The sequence below is a fragment of the Pelophylax lessonae genome, assembly GCF_965119305.1.
Source record: "Pelophylax lessonae genome assembly, chromosome: 6".
NCBI classification, from domain to species: Eukaryota; Metazoa; Chordata; class Amphibia; order Anura; family Ranidae; genus Pelophylax; species Pelophylax lessonae.
This window is the reverse complement of record NC_138773.1, coordinates 301,413,636-301,429,183: the sequence shown is the minus strand read 5'-3', so window position 1 is coordinate 301,429,183 and position 15,548 is coordinate 301,413,636. Positions and strand designations below refer to the sequence as shown.

General features: G+C 42.6%; 1 protein-coding gene across 2 annotated transcripts in view; it reads right to left on the bottom strand.

Annotated features, from left to right (window-relative positions):
* Window positions 1–15,548, bottom strand: part of SPEG (striated muscle enriched protein kinase) — a 450,680-nt gene that overhangs the window by 81,596 nt on the left and 353,536 nt on the right. For both annotated transcript variants that reach the window (XM_082262051.1, XM_082262052.1), the window contains 7 exons: window positions 12,988–13,160; window positions 10,087–10,199; window positions 7,178–7,346; window positions 5,491–5,584; window positions 4,803–5,003; window positions 1,402–1,462; window positions 130–207 (listed from right to left, as the gene is read on the bottom strand). In XM_082262051.1, the coding sequence (XP_082118177.1) occupies window positions 130–207; window positions 1,402–1,462; window positions 4,803–5,003; window positions 5,491–5,584; window positions 7,178–7,346; window positions 10,087–10,199; window positions 12,988–13,160 (889 nt within the window). The remainder of the gene's footprint in view (window positions 1–129; window positions 208–1,401; window positions 1,463–4,802; window positions 5,004–5,490; window positions 5,585–7,177; window positions 7,347–10,086; window positions 10,200–12,987; window positions 13,161–15,548) is intronic.

Sequence of the window (15,548 nt, the reverse complement as noted above, 5' to 3'; positions counted from 1 at the left end):
CAGCCTGTGGCTCCATAATGCAACCTAAACACTTCATCTATCTGCAGTTCCTTCAGTTTCGTACATCAGATGGGCCAGAAACTCTCAGAAACATCACATGTACTGGAAAGAGACAGGCAAGAAATTTACCTTGATATCCAGATGTAATATTTTCTTGTGGTGCAAATAATCTAATCCTTCCAAGATTTGACGCACAACGGATCGGATCTAGAAATAGACAAAAAAAAAGCTGTGAACGGTCAATGGGAACACACATTTATATAAAGAATGAATTTGTCATGCATGCTTAGCATTTACCAATTACCACGTGCCTTATATACACTGTCACTGCCCATAATCCATTTTCAACAGTGGCTCAGAGCCGCCCCATGTACTTATTCCGTAAGCATCCCAAACTGATGTCAAATGCATGTGAAATCATGATGAATTTGCTCATCAACAAAAGCCCATGACAAGCCAATAGAGCACCATTCTTCTATAACTCCGTTCCTTTCCTCCACACACTTGGAAGCACCGACCAGTAACACCCAGCCAAACACCACCAGAGCAAGGGTGGACAGCTGACTGGGCGTGTGCAATGCATTTTGTTACAAAGCGAAATTCAGATTAAATTTTCGTTATTCAGAGATTCGGATGTACCCGAATTTAGGAATCACAATAGTAACAAATTTAAAAACAAATCCAAAATAATCGATAACGAAAAAAATGATCTGAATTTGAGTATGAATTCAAATTTGAAAATAATTTGAATTCGAAATGGAAACATATTGTAATAAATACAGTGAGGAATAAAAGTGAAATAAAATAAGGATTCCTACTTAGGCTGCTTTATAGAACAGAATAGAAAAGAAAAGGATAGAATTTAATAGAATAGACTAGAACAGAAAATAAAGGAATAGAAAAAATAAAACAGAATAGAATAGAAAATAAATGAATAGAATAGAAAGGAAAAGAAAATAACAGAGCAGAATAAAGCAGAATAGAATAGAACAGGAAATAAAACCGAATAAAATAGAAAATATAGGAATAGAATAGAAAATAGAGTAGAATAGAAATGAAAAGAATGGAAAAAATAGATTAGATTAGAATAGAATAGAGCGACTATAATTTGAAATCAAAAATCACGAATATATACGTAACAAATCCGAATATACGAAGCTAATTCTGAAAACGAATAATTCTAACAGTGAATATGACGAAACAAAATGATTAATCTTAGGAATGAATTCGAAAAAAAAAACAATTTTCTTTCCATCACTACAGATACATCAAAGGGTCCTACAATTTAGGTCCTTTGCAGCTAGGACAGTAACAGCAACTCACCATGGCTCAATATTAGGGATCAACCAAATATTGGCAATACATTGTTACAAACGTCACGTACATATGTGCTGTACTTACCTCTGATTCATGCACTGTAGATTTCCTGACCACTCTGTCCAGAAGTTCTTCCTTGGCACATCTACAGCCAGTCAAGGAACACTATGAACACAAGCTGGTGGCTACAAAACACTGCATATCCACAATTATTACCTGCTGAAATTGTATTTTATACATTGGCATTCAAGGATTTCTAAGAAAAGATATCATTTGGTTACTATTTAATAGATTCATGATAATATTTAGCCAGGCAAGACGCTAGCAGCACTGCTAACTTTAGTCACACACTTTTTTTCGATGCATATAGCCAGGGCTTTGTGTTCCCAGAGAATAGGTGTAGGAACTCCCCCCTTCTCAGTCACTTCTTGTTTCCGCACCCTACCCACCTCCGAGAACCATTCCTTGGTTCCACCCCCTTGCCCACCTTCCCTTTTAGAGAGTACAGAACCAAGTATCATTTTGTGGCACTAAATCAGTCTTTTTCAACCAGGGTGCCTTCAGGCTTCTTCAGAGGTGCCCTAGCAAAATGCCTAAAAATTGATCAATTATGCATTTATTATTTACGTATTTATTATGCACCATTACAACTTCCTGGACACTGGCATCCTAACAACCAAGGATGTCATCAATTAATAGGGAGGATGTCTGTCGCCTCCACAGCATCCTTGTTTGACCCCCCTGTGCCCCTCTCCCTCAGTTCTGGGGTGACATTAGCTGACTGATGGAGAGAAAATGAGGGAGAAGAGAAACATTGGAATACTAATCAGTACTAGTGTGCAAAACTGTATTTGCTTTGGATGAAAAAATCACCTCTAACATTGGGTGTCCTATGTATGGATATTGCTGCATTTAATAAAAATATTACAATAGTTTTTTACATTTTTGAATGGGGTGCCTCAAGACTGTCCATAATTTTAAAGGATGCCTTGAGATTGTCTATAATTTTAAAGGGTGCCTTGACTGAAAAAAAGTTTAGAAACACTGGCCTAAGTTATGGTTATGGAATTTGGTAATGATAACAAGAAAAGTAGTAAAATAGATCCCCTGCAGCCAGCAGCAATAGACCCTCCAAACAATAACAGATTAGCCAAGATACAGTACAACAGACCACCCCATCAGCAACAAAAGATCTCCCAGCAGCCAGCATCAATAGACTCTCCAGCAACCAGCATCAATAGACCCCCAGCAGCCAGCATCAATAGACTCTCCAGCAGCTAGCATCAATAGACTCTCCAGCAGCTAGCATCAATAGACTCTCCAGCAGCTAGCATCAATAGACTCTCCAGCAGCTAGCATCAATAGACTCTCCAGCAGCCAGCATCAATAGACCCCCAGCAGCCAGCATCAATAGACTCTCCAGCAGCTAGTATCAATAGACTCTCCAGCAGCTAGCATCAACAGACTCTCCAGCAGCCAGCATCAATAGACTCTCCAGCAGCCAGCATCAATAAACTCTCCAGCAGCCAGCATCAATAGACTCTCCAGCAGCTAGCATCAATAGACTCTCCAGCAGCTAGCATCAATAGATCCCCAGCAGCCAGCATTAATAGACTCTCCAGCAGCTAGCATCAATAGACCCCCAGCAGCCAGCATCAATAGACTCTCCAGCAGCTAGCATCAATAGACTCTCCAGCAGCCAGCATCAATAGACTCTCCAGCAGCTAGCATCAATAGACTCTCCAGCAGCCAGCATCAATAGACTCTCCAGCAGCCAGCATCAATAGACTCTCCAGCAGCTGGCATCAATAGTCTCTCCAGCAGCCAGCATCAATAGATTCTCCAGCAGCTAGCATCAATAGTCTCTCCAGCAAATAGCATCAATAGACTCTCCATCAGCCAGCATCAATAGACTCTCCAGCAGCTAGCATCAATAGTCTCTCCAGCAAATAGCATCAATAGACTCTCCAGCAGCCAGCATCAATAGATTCTCCAGCAGCCAGCATCAATAGACTCTCCAGCAGCTAGCATCAATAGACTCTCCAGCAGCTAGCATCAATAGACTCTCCAGCAGCCAGCATCAATAGACTCTCCAGCAGCCAGCATCAATAGACTCTCCAGCAGCTAGCATCAATAGACTCTCCAGCAGCCAGCATCAATAGACTCTCCAGCAGCTAGCATCAATAGACTCTCCAACAGCTAGCATCAATAGTCTCTCTCCAGCAGCCAGCATCAATAGACTCTCCAGCAGCCAGCATCAATAGACTCTCCAGCAGCTAGCATCAATAGTCTCTCGAGCAGCCAGCATCAATAGACTCTCCAGCAGCTAGCATCAATAGTCTCTCCAGCAAATAGCATCAATAGACTCTCCAGCAGCCAGCATCAATAGATTCTCCAGCAGCCAGCATCAATAGACTCTCCAGCAGCTAGCATGAATAGACTCTCCAGCAGCTAGCATCAATAGACTCTCCAGCAGCCAGCATCAATAGACTCTCCAGCAGTCAGCAGCATCAATAGACCCCTCCCTCAACAGTAGATCTCTTCCAGCAACATTTGACCCTCAAGCAGCAATACAGCATCATCATATGACTGGTATGGCAGTGATCAGAGATACTGACTGGTGACAGTATGTAAAAAAAAATCCAAAATTATTTTTTTTATTCAATTTTTTAAACATTGTTTTCCTTTTTTTTCTTTTTTTTACCATAGTGACACTGTACTACTCTGAGGTGATAAGGGATTTTTTTTTACACTGTTTTGCTTATGCAGTAATAATCGCTGGGTTTCCCATTCATGCTTATTTATGGTTGTAATCTGTGATTGGCTACAGCTAGTCACATGGTACAGGTAACCAGGTACCATGTGATTGCTGTGGGCAAATCACAGATCACAACAGTAAGCAAGCTGTTTATTAATGGAAAGCCATTCATGACAGGTTGTTTACATTGTTATCATGTGATCGCTATGACCAATCATAGAGACCACATGATACCGGGTTACCGATTACTAGTAATTACCAGTAGTCACAGGAGGGGTGCGCTGAAGAGGCACAATCATGTATATATACATTAATGAGCCTCCCGCCACAGTACATTTACTGCACCGAGGTGTCAAGGGGTTACTAAATGTAACAAAGAGAACTTTGCGACTGTAGGATAGCTGGTCATGTGACTTTGTTGGATCTTGTGACCAGACTCTCCTCTCTGGGGTTTTTTTTTTACCATTCATTTTTATTGCACTCCACTAGCTTTGGAATCTTTTCGGCTTGAACTCCCCCTTTATTATTATTATTGTTTTTTTTTTTTTTTTTAAGCAGCAGTATTTCCACAGTATGGCCAAATTTCTGCTTTTTAAATGTCCCCCTTAGTGTGAAGAAAATTACTAATTTCTAGAAAACAGAAATTGTCATTCCAGATTTTTAGTGTACAATATATCCCCATACAATCTCTCTTTTGTAATATGAATTTCTGGCCTGTAGAGGATACAGCTCCATGATGATGATCAGCGCGCTCCGCTTCTCAAACGCTTCGTGGAAATAAACAATTCGCTCGTGGCTGATCTGTGACAGTATATTCATCTCTCTCCTTGCCTTCTCCCTGGATGACCCCCGCGATGAAATAAACTTGGCTGCAAAATCCAGACCGCTTCTCTTCTCCAGCACATGGCGGACATAGGAGAACGCACCTCTGAGACATAAGAAACACTTAAAATAACCTTTGTCCCTTTACACCTCATAAAACAACATAAAAAATAACAGCAGCAAACTGCAGCACACACAAGCAAGGAATGGCTGAGAACCTGTCACTTAGTCTATATGCAAATAATTTGATATGCAAATGTCTCAAGCATTTACAAAGCAATCACAAAAAAAAAAAAAAATCCCTGTATTGTGTCTAATATGTTTATTTACTTGGATCGTCAGCTGCATCTAGTGGCCATAAGGCAGTATTTTCCTGAAATACCCTAACTAGTAAAATACAGCATTATGGCAACTAGATAGAGCTAATGTACATAGAAAATAAATGGATTGGACATAATATGGTGATTATATATGATTGAGACATTCACACAGCAAATTTTCTATGAATAGACCACATAATTGTAAATAAAATTGTACAATAGTTTCTTTCTATCAGCTCAGAATTACACTCACACACCCAGGAAAAGACTTGCCTTCCGATCTCCTTGTGAATGGTGTAGTAATCGGTCAGTCTCCGAGCTTTCAGTCCATCCGATTCGTCCATTGCTGACCCGCCTCCAGGCTTCTCTGTACAAAAATATACCAATAGTTTGAAAGACAAACATTGCTTTTGTTAAAAGAAAACCGATCTAACATCTAAAATAGCTTAGCGTTCTCTAATTTAGGCTCTGTTCAGATCTCGTGTTAGCTAGAAGTAGCATTCCTGCTTGTGATTTTTAAAGTGCGATTTACACGCGCTTCCGTGTGCCGAGCATAGGGCAGCATATTCACTTCAATGGGCTGGCCTATGCGTTTGTTTCCCAAGACAAGTTCTGGCTCCTTTTTGGAGACAAGCTTCTTGAGTTCTTTAAACGCATGTCTTGCCACGCAATTCTGTCGTGTGGCAAAATCGCACCGCAAAATCGCAATCGCACCGAAGAGATGCCTTCCAGACTACTTTTACTGTCACTTATGGTTGTACTCATAAAGCTGTCTGTGTTTTTTTTTTTTAATAATGTATCTGTTTAAATTCTTCAATTAAAAAATTGGTAAACAAAAAGAACAGGAAACTGAGGCTACAATTCACACAGGCTCACCAAAATTGGACAACAGAAGATTGACATGGCTCGATAAGGCTGCGTTCACATGTTGGCGTAGTCATAGTGGATCGCGGGCAGAATCACCGCAATTCTGCCCGCGATCCGGAAATCATTGCAAATCGCGGGACGCCTGTGCGTTTCCGTTGATTTGCAATGGCACCCCAAACGCTGTGCGATGTTGCCGCGATTTCCGCCTGCCGAATCGCGGTAACATCGCACAAACAAAATCGCGAGTTGCATGACGCCCCAAAGAAGCTCTTGTACCTTTTTTGGGCGTCAGGGGACGCGCAATTTTGTTTGCGCGATGTTACCGCGATTCGGCAGGTGGAAATCGCGGCAACATCGCACAGCGTTTGGGGTGCCATTGTAAATCAACAGCAACTCAAAGGCGTCCCGCGATTTGCAATGATTTCCGGATCGCGGGCAGAATTGCGGTGATTCTGCCCATGATCCGCTACGCCAACATGTGAACGTAGCCTAAATCATCACTGCTATCAAAGCAACCTGGGCTTCCATAACACCTCAGCAGTGCCACAGGCTGATCGCCTCCATGCCACGCCGCATTGATGCAGTAATTCATGCAAAAGGAGCCCCGACCAAGTATTGAGTGAATACTCTACTGAGCATGGACATACTTTTCAGTAAGTTAACATTTCTGTATTAAAAATCCTTTTTTTTTTATTGGTCTTATGTAATATTCTAATTTTCTGAGATGCTGAATTGTGGGGTGTCACTAGCTGTAAGCCATAATTATCAAAATTAAAAGAAAGAAATGCTTGAAATATATCACTCTGTGTGTAACGCATCTATATAAAATATGAGTTTTACTTTTTGAATTGAATTACTGAAATAAATGAACTTTTTTATGATATTGAAATTTTATGAGATGCACCTGTATGTCATGCAGTTTTGAGTTATATCCCCCCCCCCCCCTCACTATTCATCATTGATGAACAAAAAATATCTAATAAAAATATGGGTTTCAAGCAAAAAAAAATGCATTTAATGGTACTTTGGATACCAAAGTCCTTTCAGACACTCTTGCAGATATAATTTTTCACAGGACAATGACATCACCTACCTGCGCACACCTGAAGTTCCGCCTTGCAGGAGAGCTCGCCGGCCAGGTTGCGTGCTGTGCAGGTATATACTCCTGAGTCCTCGGGGGAGGCATTGAGGATGACCAGGGAGCACTCCGCATCGTCATACACAAAGTTGAGATGTCCGCTCTCCAGCAAGAGCTGACCGTCCTGGAGAAAGTGAAGAAAGAGTATCTGAGAGAATGAATAGACTAAAAAATGACCATACACAAGGAAACCAAAACTGATTGGTGTCTACTGGAGTCTGGAGGGTGTCTGCGGTTAGTGAGTTGCTGGAAAATATTGACTTTATTTAGGTAAGTTAGCACAGTGCCTTGTAGACAGGGACTGGATGACTGTTTCATATGCAGTGAATAGCAGATACAGTGTGAACTGTACCAGGGCTTTGGCCAATTTGGCTCCGGATTTAGTTTTCATATGTATACCAGCCTAATATTTAAGTGTTACTAAACCCAGGAGTCTGCAGTCACTATATCTGGTCTCCCCAGGAGCCTGCAGTCACTATATCTGGTCTCCCCAGGAGCCTGCAGTCACTATATCTGGTCTCCCCAGGAGCCTGCATTCACTATATCTGGTCTCCCCAGGAGCCTGCAGTCACTATTTCTGGTCTCCCCAGGAGCCTGCAGTCACTATATCTGGTCTCTCCAGGAGCCTGCAGTCACTATATCTGGTCTCCCCAGGAGCCTGCAGTCACTATATCTGGTCTCCCCAGGAGCCTGCAGTCACTATATCTAATCTCCCCAGGAGCCTGCAGTCACTATATCTGGTCTCCCCAGGAGCCTGCAGTCACTATATCTGGTCTCCCCAGGAGCCTGCAGTCACTATATCTGGTCTCCCCAGGAGCCTGCAGTCACTATATCTGGTCTCCCCAGGAGCCTGCATTCACTATATCTGGTCTCCCCAGGAGCCTGCAGTCACTATTTCTGGTCTCCCCAGGAGCCTGCAGTCACTATATCTGGTCTCTCCAGGAGCCTGCAGTCACTATATCTGGTCTCCCCAGGAGCCTGCAGTCACTATATCTGGTCTCCCCAGGAGCCTGCAGTCACTATATCTAATCTCCCCAGGAGCCTGCAGTCACTATATCTGGTCTCCCCAGGAGCCTGCAGTCACTATATCTGGTCTCCCCAAGAGCCTGCATTCACTATATCTGCTCTCCCACAGTACACAGAACATGGAAATGCAATTATTATAGTAAATATAAACTGCTAAATACCTTTTCTCATCAGCAGTATATAGCAGTCTTGTGACTTCTATCAGTGTACGGCCAAGCACTGGTTAAAGTTTGTAGGAGTTTTTGTTCTCCGTTGACTGTCCTATGAGGCTGCAAGACCCCCAACCCTCCCTCTGGGCCCTGTGACGATCACACGCACCCTCCCAAGAAAAAGAAAAAAACTCTCCAGTAATACACACCAAACTGAGCATGAGCAGAGTGTCACCAAGGCTCTTTTCTACCAGCAGATGGATTGGGGACAGTGGAAGAAGGGGAGGATCAGAGAAGACAGAATAAAACACCTGTAGCTGGGGCCGAACTACTGTAATATGAAGTAGCAGACTTTATCTCTACTACTTCAGCCTACTCCTGTTTCCCTCTAGTGCTGGGTGCAGAACATCTGCATCACACTCCTGCTCCTGAGCCCTAAAGGAGAGCATTGTGGGATTTGTAGTCTCCAGCACAGCCATTACTGAATTGCTGAATCCTTTGCAAACTACATCTACCAGCAAGCCAACCTCTCTAGAGGAGAAATATGGGAGAGGTGATAAAAGGAGTCTCCCAACAGGCCCCTGCTCTCTTCTTCCGGGACCCATTGAGTAAGCACCGGCCCAGCTGTGGGAGTTGCAGGAGACCCCGCGGTTCCTGCCCAAGAGGACCTGCCATGCATCGCTGCACCGAAGACCCTCTGTGACCCTTGCTGATGAAAGGGAGGCCGCAAAGCAAGTAACAGCTCATATTGCTGAATACACGTGGCATCCAGCTCCCTGCTGTGTGTTGTACAGACCGAGCATTGTTTCTGGTGTGAGTGCCAGCCGTCTCCAGGATCTGGTGAGCGGGCTTATGCCCAAATCCTCCCCTACCTGTCTGTAACATCCAACCTATAGACACTGCATGCAGACAACATAACCTGGATTGTCAATAATAATAACAATGAAAATGTTGCAGGGTTGTCATGAATTTGGCACACGGAATCCGACTACACTCACACACCTCCAGAAATGTATTGCAAATACCTTATTGAATTGCCCTCAAAGTGTCTTGCAAATCCTGCATCATGAATGTGTACATGAAACTTCCCCTAAGGGTTTGGGACTTTTAAGGCACTAAGGATATCCAAGAACAATTTATAAAAAAATTGTAAATTTTATTATTACATAGTAAAAATATAAGAAAATGACAAAAAAAAAAAAATACTCAATAAATAGCAAACAGTTGATCATATTGTATCAATACACAGAAGGTGGCAGTATATTGTAGCATTACAGTACCCAACGCGTTTCAAAGCTTTTTGTGCTTCTTCATCAGGAGTATATATTATTGCTACATACAGTTTATCATCTGTGTCAATGATCAGTTTGTGTTTGCTCATTAATAAATAAAATATACCCGTCTCAAGTCCCGCTGTCAGGTCTGGGTCACATCAAAAGGTTTAGACTATTGATTGTCGATAGTCCCCTAAGAATGTCAACTAGGAAGAACTTGCATCCTGTGGCCCAAGCCCATGCAACAATTTAACCCTGAATGTGTACATTTACTTGTACAGCATGGAATAGTTAATAATATATAAAATACATTTTACAAAAAAAAAGGTTTAGAACGGACTAAAATAAAATAAAACAAAATTGATCTAAAACCAAAAAGGTTCCTCTTTGGGATCTGGGCCTGATTTGAACATACCTTGTACCACATGATGTCTGGTACTGGTTTGCCTTCCACCACCACAACAAAGCGGGCGGTCTCCCCTGTTCTTATCTCTATGTCTTCCATGATGGAGTCAAAACGGGGCGTTTCTGTAAAAAAGGAGAAATAATATAATATAACTGGAGCTCCGGAAGGTTTTACCCCCCTTGATAACCAGGCCATTTTTGTGCTATTTGGCTCTGCGTACTTTAACTGAAAATTGCGTGGTCATGCAATGCTGTACCCAAACAGATTTTGTATAATTTTTTTCACAGAAATAGAGCTTTTTTTTGGTAGTATTTGATCACCACTAGGTTTTTAATTTTTTGCAATATAAACAAAAAAGGACCGAAATTTTTAGAAAAAAAAGGCAATATTTTTTGCTTTCTGCTATAAAACATATCCAATAAAAAATGTAAAAAATTGAAATTCTTCATAATTTTGGCCAAAATGTATTCTGCTACGTCTTTCAGAAAAAAATCCCACTATGCATATATTGATTGGTTTGTGTGAAAGTTATAGCGTCTACAAACAATGGTATTTATACTGGAATTTTTTTTTTTTTAATCTCTTGCCGACCGCCGTACGACTATGTATGGCGGCGGTCAGCCCCTCACAGGCAAAGTGACGTATGGGTACGTCACTAGCCTGTGAGCCAATAGGGGGCGAGCGCGCGCCGCGGGGGGCGCGCTCCCGCCCCCGCTCGCTCCCTAAGCAGTCCGCGCGTGTGACAGGCGGACCCGATGTCCGCCGGTCACTCGCGATCGTCGGTAACAGCAGGAGAAAGGCAGGCGGCTAATGTAAACAAAGCCGCCTGTCATTCTCCCCTGTGTAAGAACAGAGATCATACGGTCCTGCTATGCAGGATCGTATTTCTCTGTTGTTACACAAACAGCCACATTCCTTCACAGTTAGAAACACGCCCCTAGGGACACACTTAACCCCTCCTTCTCCAATAGTTAACCTCTTCCCTGCCAGTGTCATTATTACAGTAACAGTGCATATTTTTAGCACCAATTACTGTAGTAATGTCACTGGTAACCCCAAAAGTGTCAAAAATGTCAGTCAAGGGTCCGATCTGTCCGTGGCAATGTCGCAGTCCCGCAGAAAAAAATTGCAGATCGCCGCCATTACTCGTTAAAAAAAAAAATAAATAAAAATGACAAAAATCTTTCCCTTAGTTAGTAAACGCAATAACTTTTGGGCAAACCAATCAAAATACGCTTATTGCGATTTTTTTTACCAAACATATGTAGCAAAAAACAAATTGGCCTAAAATGTTAAAAAAAATTTTTTTTTACATTTTTATTTGGGGAATTTCATATAAAAAAATGAAAAATATTGTTATTTTTGCAAAATTGTCGCTATTTTTTTGTTTATAGCGCATGATCAAAAAATCACACAGGTGATCAAATAACACCAAAAGAAAGCCCTGTTTGTGGGAAAAAAAGGACGTCAATTTAATTTGGGTACAGCGTCGCACGACCGCGCAATTGTCCATTAAATTCACGCAATGCCGAATCGCAAAATAGGGCCTGGTCAGCAAAGGGGTAAAATCTTCCGGGGCTTAAGTGGTTAATACCACTAATGACGGTCATCAGCAATGGGAAATCTGACACCATCTGACACTGGAGAGAAATGAACTGCCACTGACATCACTATTGACACTAATACAGTGATTAGTGATAATATTATACACTGTCATTGTACTAATGACAGTGGCTGGGAAGGGGTTAACATCTAGGGTAATCAAGGGGTTAAATGTGTGCCTAACAAGTGGTAATTTGTGTAATGTGTGCTGCTTTTTACTAAAGATCTTTGTTTCTTATCCCTGCTTTGCAGGGATAAAAACAGAGATCATACCCTCTGTACAGAGCCCCGTGTTGATTGCCAACATTTGCGCACCCTAAACACGAAAGCAGGCAGCGGCATACCAGTATGTCGCTTTGCCTGCACGGGCTGCCCATTCGCAGTACGTTGCAGGATGATAGTATATATAAAAAGACTTTGACACAAAACATAATGACCTCCATTTAATAGCCATAATACAGTATTTCCCAAATCACTCTATTTTTTAAGAATTAATAACATTCGACCTGGAGAGAAAGTCCTTCAATGTTGCCCCCATTCGCAGAGAATAAATGTGCATGTAGTGTCACGGGGAGAATCGCTCTGTAAATTTTTGATAATGTCATCAGTTTGCTACGGCACTTCCCCATTTGTTTGAATGTGTAGCATTCAACCGGCATCCCGCCCGCCAATTGCTACATGTTGGGTAAACTTTTAGGCACTTTTCCACTGCAAGTACCGGCTCGGCTCCACTCGGCCCTGCTTGGCCTGCTTGGCTCGGTTTGGTTTCCGCATGGTACGCTGTTGGAACGGTTCGGTACGGTTCGGTACGGTTTGGTACGGTTTGCTTTTCCACTAAAGTAGTAAGTGGGTGGGATAACAACAATTCTCTGACCAATCAGTGGCTAGTAGTGACAAACAGTCAATGCTGCATGCAAAGGATTGTGGGATATGGTACCGGTACGGCCCTCTTGGAACCACAACCGAGGTGGTACTGTTTAAGTGGAAAAGCGCCGCCGTACCGTACCGTACCGAACCGTTCCAACATTGTACTATGCGGTACCATGCAGTGGAAAAGCGCAAAAGTGAGCCGAACCGTTCGGTTCCATGCAGTGGAAAAGCGCCATTTGCCGTGGGTGCGAAACAAAGCATCATGACCACTACATGTAAACACTCCCATCTGCTGACTATTGCAGCTTAATAGGGGGCGGTTGGCAGGCGGCAAAAACACAGCTCAACCGTACATTTATGCTGCCCCTCAATTGCACATTTAAATGAAGCTTTATGTAACTTCTAACAGCTCATATGTCCTGTCTCTGCAAATGGTACCTGCCATCTCTATGTTGATGGTGCACCTGTCGGCTCCATACCGGTTCCTGGCTTCGAATGTCAGCGGGCCGAGGTCGGATTTCTTGGGACTGAAGATTGTGAGCGAGTGCTGCCCATCGTCCGGCATACTCATCTCACACACACCATCCACGCTGCGAAGAATCGTGCCTGCTCTAGGGAGAAGGACTTGTGTTTATAATATGGCACAAAATCTGGTTTACAGTAAAAAAAAATAAAAAACGCTAAATTGCTGTTTTGTAAAGTACCAAACAAAAAATGAATTATAATGGTCCCCCTGCGCTCAAAAGAGAAAGCGGACCACCTATCTGGGATATCCACACTTGAATTCCCAATTTAAGGTGGATTTCTGCTACTTGGAGTAAGACGAATAATATTGCAACACCAACTAATCTTAAAGTGGAGTTCCACCCTAAATTTATACTTACCTCCATCTTCTCGCTCTGGGTCACCTGAAAAACAAATGGATAATCGCAATTTTTTTTTTTTTACTTACCTCGTTTACTTACCTTACTTCCTTCTTCCTCCTCTCGGCGGCCGCGGCGATTCGTCACTTCCTGGCTTGCAATGATTCCTGGGAGCTGAACGTCATCGCTCCCAGGAATCAATGCGCCTGCACCGGCCCCGACGTCAGTTCCCGGTTCAGGCGCCGTCATACCTTGCAAAACAGCTTCTGGGCATGCCCAGAAGCTGTGCTGGGATGATGCTGCGGCCCCGGAAGTGACGGCGTGGCCGGTGCAGTGCATCGTGGGGCCAAAGAAGACGGAAGAGGACACAGAAGAGGATCGCGCTGGCTTCAAGCTGCCCACACCTGAGATGGCAGCGCTGGAGAATACATTTTCAAGGTAAGTATTTCTTCTTGCAGGTAAGTGCAACCCGGGACAGATCAGAGGCTAGCCATTGTGGAATGCACTAGCCCTGACTGTCCCGGGGGTATTTTTATTAAAAAAAAGGTTCACTGGGTGGAACTCCGCTTTAATAGAGAAACTGGCATCAGTAGCGCAATCACATTATGGTCATATAAACATATAGTATAACTTTTAAATACAATGGCCCATAAGCAATTAATTGCACACAGGAGAGTGTAATGTACAGGAAAGTCTATCACAAAAGTGCCATCACAAAGCAGAGTCCATATTTGGATCAACTCCAAATTCAAGGTGACGGAGAAAAAGCCCAAAAGTCCCACTTGTGCAGTTCTATAAAAAGGGAACACCTTCTAAGCCTCCACCAGAGTGCTGGTCACCCCAAGGGAATTGGACACTCACCAGAGATATCTGCACCCCCCCCCCCACTCTCATGGACAGGGCTTGCTCGCTTATTACAATGGCTCTTTATTCCGGGTCAGACAAATCCTCTGCATTCAAATTACGTCCTTCCCAACAAGATACACGTCCTCCTTGACCTCTCCACGCTGAAGGAGGGATGTTCGTTCGTCACCACAATGTACTTCCGGTTGCCGTATGGTCACACCCTGACATGTTTCGTCATTTCCGACTTTCTCAAAGGGGAAGGTTTCTCTATTAAGATTAGTTGGTGTTGCAATATTAAATTGTTGTTTTGTTTGCATTTAGTGAGCCTGTCCTGAAACACAAAGTATAGCACTGCAGAATACAAAACTGCTTCATAGGAACAGAGAAATGTTGGCAGTAAAAGTTCTACCCACAACCCTCTCTCCTGAGGACCTAGGGTTGTGCCCCCCAAAAGCATTGAGTGTGATTCTCCACTTCCATACTTGCCAACTGTCCCTTTTTTCCTGGGACAGTCCCTGCAAATAGGAGCCTGTCCCAGGTAATTTATATTGTCCCTGGAAGCACCTGTTATTCGGACTGCCCATAAATGTTACGCAGGAGTAGTGCAGCTGAATGGGAGAATTATTCCAACTCTGCTACTATGGCCTTAAGTTTGAAATTCCCTTTTTAATTTCCTGTAATTCTCTATATTGAGTAGACTCTATAATCTGATAAGTAGGCAAGATTAATTATGCAGAGTGGGCGGAGCTTCAGGCAAGTGGGTGTGGTAAGTAATTGATAGCTGTGCTGCTAATTGTCCCTGGAATTTTTTTTTTAAATGTTGGGAACTATGCCACTTCCTGCATGGAGACAGAAATATTTTCTACATGCTAACTAAAAGGTTGGGCTTACCATAAATTTTAGCTACCAGCAAACTTACCAAATGTAAGTGATTTTCATCTTTGTCAAATCAGCACACTTTAAAAAAAAAATCTGTAAATTAACCCCTTCGCGTCTAAGGGTGAAACAAATCGAAAGGCCTAAGCACAAATTTGCAATTATGACATATGTTATTAAAACGGTACATATTATCACAACTACTTTTTGCATCCAGGTGGATTATACCTTGTTTTTCTCAGGACAAATTGGGCTTTCATTTGGTAGTAAATAGTTATAGATATCTCTTCATTTTTTTTTTTTATTATTATTATTATCAGGGGGAAAACTGGCCCAAAATAGTAAAAAAAAATGTAGCTCTATATTTCTTGTTACTACCATAACCTACCACCAAAGAACAGCACAAAAAAATGT